The sequence below is a fragment of the Pinus tabuliformis genome, chromosome 1_2 (assembly GCF_031772625.1).
Source record: "Pinus tabuliformis cultivar Carrire ecotype Pingquan chromosome 1_2, CPIR1, whole genome shotgun sequence".
NCBI classification, from domain to species: domain Eukaryota; kingdom Viridiplantae; phylum Streptophyta; class Pinopsida; order Pinales; family Pinaceae; genus Pinus; species Pinus tabuliformis.
The window spans coordinates 628,280,590-628,286,229 of NC_142298.1; the positions used below are offsets into that span (position 1 = coordinate 628,280,590).

At 41.6% G+C, this 5,640-nt stretch overlaps 1 protein-coding gene across 1 annotated transcript; it reads right to left on the reverse strand.

Moving 5' to 3' along the window:
- Positions 1–1,931: 1,931 nt before the first annotated feature.
- On the reverse strand, positions 1,932–3,108 carry LOC149207199 (uncharacterized). The gene is made up of 3 exons (XM_089397962.1): positions 2,752–3,108; positions 2,509–2,595; positions 1,932–2,009 (listed from the first exon to the last, which is right to left on the reverse strand). Exons 1-3 carry the CDS (start codon positions 3,106–3,108, stop codon positions 1,932–1,934), a joined length of 522 nt encoding a protein of 173 aa, XP_089254088.1.
- Positions 3,109–5,640: the final 2,532 nt, after the last annotated feature.

The window sequence follows — 5,640 nt, forward strand, 5'->3', positions numbered from 1 at the left end:
TTGCCCATTACAGTCCTCCTGCTTGCTTCAGGCTTCTATGGTGGTCATGGGAGGCGCTCCACCTGCCTTATCCTGGTCTTTGTCTTCAGGTTCTGTCCTGGGTAAGTTTTCCTTTTTTTTGACTTCAGGAGATTACCAATTTTCCCTGCGTGATGATGTCGAGTTCTTTTTTTATGCATTCAGGCGTGCCTGAGTTGTTTAAATTCCACCGTATATGTTGAGAATATTGGTTTATTAATTGAATTTTTACGATTGTTTTGGTAGGCTCCCTCAACCTAGACTACGAACTTGGGTCCAGCTTCGCCTTTGTCCTTCCAAGACTAGCTCCAATACTGGCCGGGTATGAGGTTTTCTGCCAGGTTATGGTTGCAAATGAAACTATGTTATTTCTCTTGCGATAGGCTCATCTCAGACTTTAAATGTTGTCTCTGTAACATTATTTAAGTATTTTGTGACAGTGTAAATTTCCAAGTTCAATGCTTATCCATGAAGGTTTGTCCAGGTTCTAGCAATTGTCAACCCTGTTTCCTGTTTGTACTATGTCATATTTGAGAGAGGGTTTTGTGCTGGGAGGTTTTTCTCTTTGAAACTGTGAATGCCTCGTGGCCTGTATGTAATTCCTCATGTTGGAAACAGTTATTTACTTGCAGATGTTCACTAATTTTGTCCGGAACCACATGATGTTTACTTATGTTATGGAAATGAATTTTCTCCTCTGTTAATGAAATGCTCTCTGTCCAGTTGTGACTACCGCCAACCCGCTATGGCCCCAAGGGCGATTGTCAAATATTTGTTTACCCCAGCAAGGGCTTCTATTATTATTACAGTTGAGTTTCAGGTTTATCAATGTATATTCGGTATATATTTCATGGTTATTGCTGCAGGGAAACACCCTATTCTACTGATGCGTAGAGTTATAATTCGTTCCCTAATCTTAATTGTACCTAAGTTATTTCTTCCCACTACAAATCCAGTTGTATAGTCAAGGTTTTGGAAATCCTACAGGCTAGTATGGCCACTACAAGCCGGCCGTAGTGCCACGGTTTCCACTTCACCCTTGTTGATAACCCACAGCAAAACGTTTCCGCTCTACTCCTTCATATGCAGGGGTAATATCTACGTTCTTTTTTTGTACAGTCGGGACAACTATTACCGAGCACACTCACCTCGTGCTGGAACTAGTTAGATAAGAATTGCCTCCGTCAAGGTTCACATGCAAGCATGATATTTATAGGGTATTGTGCCATCCAATGGATATTTATCTACTGTTTACTAATAGTAACAGTTTAAAAACCAACTCAAGACTCCTTCTACCATGAATATTTTCCATCCTCGGTTTCAATAGACCTTCAAACTCTAGAGGGAAAAACCCCACACCTAAGGTTCAGGGTGCATGGACTGCCATTTTCGACCCAGTCGGCATCCTTAAACAGCCACCTCACTACTATCCAAACTAAATTTACTGGGATTCCCTACCCCGAGTCTTGATTCACATATGGGCTTTTAATCTTCTATTCAAATGTGCATTTGCTGGCATGATGATAATCCTAGCAGTGCTCTTATTCATGTATATTTTAATAAAAATAAAACAGAGAAGGATTAGCAGTTGCTGTGGCTTACCGATAAATGTCTATTTCATCCATGACTCTCTTTCCTTCGTAATTAACACAAAAATACTATTTTATCTGTGACTCAGTCTTTAATAATTAACACAACAATGTTATTTTATCCGTGACTCAGTCTTTAATAATTAACACAACAATGCTATTTTATCCATGACTCAGTCTTTAATAATTAACACAGCAATGCTATACTACCATAGATTACAACTTACTGCTTCAATATTTTAAATACTTCTACACAGTTCAACCACTTACCTGGTTTTCCCGTAGCTTGCTTAACACTCAGAAGCTGAGATTACCTCTGCTCATCTACTTCCAGTCTGCCTCCCGTCTGTGAGATTCGTCCTTCAGGACCAGAATCTCCCCCCTTGCTCTCTTGCAGGACCGCTGTCCGCAGCAAGTTATTTGCACTCAGTGCCTGGCTATCTGGTCATCACCAGACTTAGCCACCTCTTTCCCCGTTCTCTCTCTGTCTGTCCCCACAGCACAGTAGAGTCTCCCCTTTTTTTTCCTGTTTTCCCTCTTTTCCTTCTGGAAACCCTTCCAGTTAAGGAAAACAGTTAGGGTTGGGGAATCCGCAACTGTCTCGCCCTCCCCCTTCCTTGGGAAGTTGCCAACTTTTAAAGAAAACATTTCTTTAAATAGTTTTTAAAAAAACCAATATTATTAAAATTCAACAGATAGTAATGTCTCAACAATTTTGCCATTTACCACAATAAAATTAAATATTTACATCAATTCCGGGGCATTACATCTCCCCCTCCTGAAATTGGACATCGTCATGATGTCTGTTGACTAAGAATAGCTCCGGGTAAGCCTTTCTCATGAGCTCTTCATATTCCCAAGTGGCCTCATCAGGTCTAAAGTGCTGCCATTGCACTTTAACTTGGGTAATAGCTCGCTTCCGCAACTGTACATCTCTCCGGTCGAGAATGTTCAGCGGCTCGACCAAGACTTCGCCTTCTGGTTCGACCTGCAACATGAAATATTCTAAATCAGTTTCTTATAAAGAAAACTTTTAGACTGGTCTTCTAGAAGTAATCCTCACCTGTATATCCTGCCATCTGATCACATGTTTAGGGTCATAAATGTATTTTTTTAATACAGAGACATGGAAGACATTGTGGACCTGGATGTGACTTGGCAGGGCGAGCTGGTAAGCCACCGGCCCGATTCTTGCCAAGACTTGGAATGGTCCACAATATCGGGGTGCCAACTTGGCACACCCGCTCCATTGTAGTGTACTCTTTCTGGCTTGGATTCTCACATAAACATGGTCACTGACTTGGTATTCTTTGAATCTCCTCTTCTGGTCAGCAAAGCTCTTTTGCCTATCCTGAGCAGCCTTTAAATTAGAGCGTACCCTTTTCACCATATCCTCCATTTCCTTAAGCATCTCTGGCCCTAATCTTAATTTGTCTTCAGGGCCACCCCAGCTTGAGGGTGTGCGGCATTTCCGTCCATACAGTACCTCAAAGGGACTCATTTGTAATGAAGTATGATACCCGTTGTTGTATGCAAATTCAACCAAGTGCAAATACTCCTCCCACCGCATTGGTTGTTGCATTACATACGCTCTTAACATGTCTTCAACCACTTGGTTCACTCACTCTGTTTGTCCGTCGGTCTAGGCGTGGTACGCTGTACTGAAGTTAAGCTGTGTTCCCAATTCTACAAATAGTGTCATCCAAAATGGCGACATGAATTTCACGTCACGATCTGAAATTATTGTCTTCGGGAGTCCATGTAATTTAAACACATTCTGCATGAAGATATGGGCAATCTGTACAACCCTGTAGGTGGATTGCACAGGTATAAAATGTGCTGCTTTACTCAACTTGTCTACCACCACCATAATAGAATCGTTATTCTTCTTTGTCCTAGGCAGCACTGTTATAAAATCCATAGAAATGGTTTCCCACTTCCATTCCGGAATGGGTAATGGTTGCAATAACCCCGCTGGATGTTGATGCTCTACCTTAATTTGTTGACACTCCAGGAATTGTGCCAAATACTCAGTGACATTCCTCTTCATTCCTGGCCAATAGTATTCCTTTCGAATCGCAGTGATCATTTTCTGATAACCTGGGTGTCCAGCATAGTGACTGATGTGGAATTCATCTAAAATCATATTTTTAATGTTGTTTTGATCAGGTACATATAGCCTTTTTTTGTAGTACAACATTCCAGCATCATCCATTTCATATCCTTGCTGATTCTTCTCACTGATAGATTGTTGTACTTGTTGTTTTATTTTCTGGTACACAGCATCTTGTTCTGCTGCATTTTTTATCATTTCCTCGAAGGGGCTTTTCCATTGGCTATAGGAATTTTCATACAAACATTGTGCCTTCCGACTTAAGGTGTCTACCACCCGGTTTTCTTTCTCCTTCAGATGTTTGATTTCAAAGTCAAAATCGCCTAGGAAATCTATCCACCGCGCTTGCCTAGCGTTTAAAGTGGGTTGGCTAAAATAATTGGTCAGACTGTGGTGGTCAGTCAGTAGCAAGAATTTCCTGCCCACAAGATAATGTCATGACATCTTCAAAGCGTGTATGACGACAGCCAACTCTAAGTCATAAGCAAAATACTTCTGTTCATGCTCCTTTAGTTTCCTAGACTCATAAGCAATTACTTTCCCTTCTTGCATCAACACACCTCCCACGCCTTCCTTGCTTGCGTTAGTGCACACCACATAGTCCTTATTAGGATCAGCTATGCTCAAAATGGGTGCCGTGGTGAGCAGATGCTTAAGCTGCTCAAAACTTCTTTGACATTCCGGGGTCCATTTGAATGCTCTTCCCTTTTTTTGTAAGGAGGTGATAGGATACGCTACCCTTGAGAAGCCTTCCAAAAACCATCTCTAATAACCGGCTAACCTCATAAAGGACCTGATGTCTGCTACATCTTTCAGTACAGGCCACTCCATTATGGTTCTTATCTTTTCAGGGTGCACCGAAATCCCTTCCCTTGTGATTATATGGCCCAGATATTGTATTTCCTCCTTGTAAAAGTCGCAGTTGCTGAACTTAGCATATAACTGGTGTTTTCGGAGGGTTTGCAGCACCAATCTGAGGTGCTCCTTGTGCTCTTCCATAGTGCGGGAGTATATCAGTATATCATCGATAAATATCAGCACAAATCCATCCAAATATTGATGAAATATATTTTTCATCAAGCACATGAAAGTTGCAAGGGCGTTAGTTAACCCAAAAGGTAGCACCACAAATTTGTAATGTCCATACCTTGTTCTAAAAGCTGTTTTAGCGATGTCTTCCTCCTTAATCCTGATCTGGTTGTAACCTGATCGCAAATCGATCTTGGAGAACACTGTTGCACCCTTCACTTGATCGAAAAGTTCGTCAATCCAAGGTAGAGGATACTTGTTTTTTATGGTCAGCTTGTTCAGCTGATGATAATATATACACATGCGAAGGGTTCCATCTTTTTTCTTGACGAATAACACTAGGGCTCCCCATGGAGACACACTGGGGTGAATATAGTTTTATCCTAGCAGTTCCTGTAACTTCATTTTTAATTCTGTCAACTTAGGTACACTCATTCTATAGGGTGCTCGCGACACTGGTACTGCCCCTGGTACCAATTCGATGGTAAAGTCTATATCCCTCTTAGGCGGCAGTCTGGGAATCTCCTCTGGAAACACATCGACAAACTCTTGTATTACAGGGATGTTATCCAACATGGCTGTTTTATCCTTTGAGTCAGCATAGCCCACTTGGATGGCATAAATCTGACACCCCTTCCTGATGCATTTCGCTAACTGAGATGTGGTTATTGGCCAAACCTGTACTGGCCGATTAATTCCTTGCATCTCCTGCTGTATTCCCAGCTCATCCCTGTAATAGATAGTCTTTGTTTTACAGTTGACGAGGGACCAATGTTTTTCTAACCAATCCATGCCGATTAGAATGTCATAGGAACCAAGGGGGAGCACATTTAAGTCTTCTATCACTGGCTGTCCAGCTATTTTTAAGGGGCAGTCAGTGACTTTAGCAAG

What these genes read in the sequence shown, in the direction of transcription:
- LOC149207199 (XM_089397962.1), bottom strand. Translation starts at nt 3,108, where the DNA reads ATGAGTCCCTTTGAGGTACTGTATGGACGGAAATGCCGCACACCCTCA. An exon ending in CCCTGCCAAGTCACATCCAG is followed by an intron (nt 2,596 to 2,751) that starts GTCCACAATGTC and finishes TTCATGTTGCAG; the next exon opens with GTCGAACCAGAAGGCGAAGT. An exon ending in GGAAGCGAGCTATTACCCAA is followed by an intron (nt 2,010 to 2,508) that starts GTTAAAGTGCAA and finishes TGCTGCGGACAG; the next exon opens with CGGTCCTGCAAGAGAGCAAG.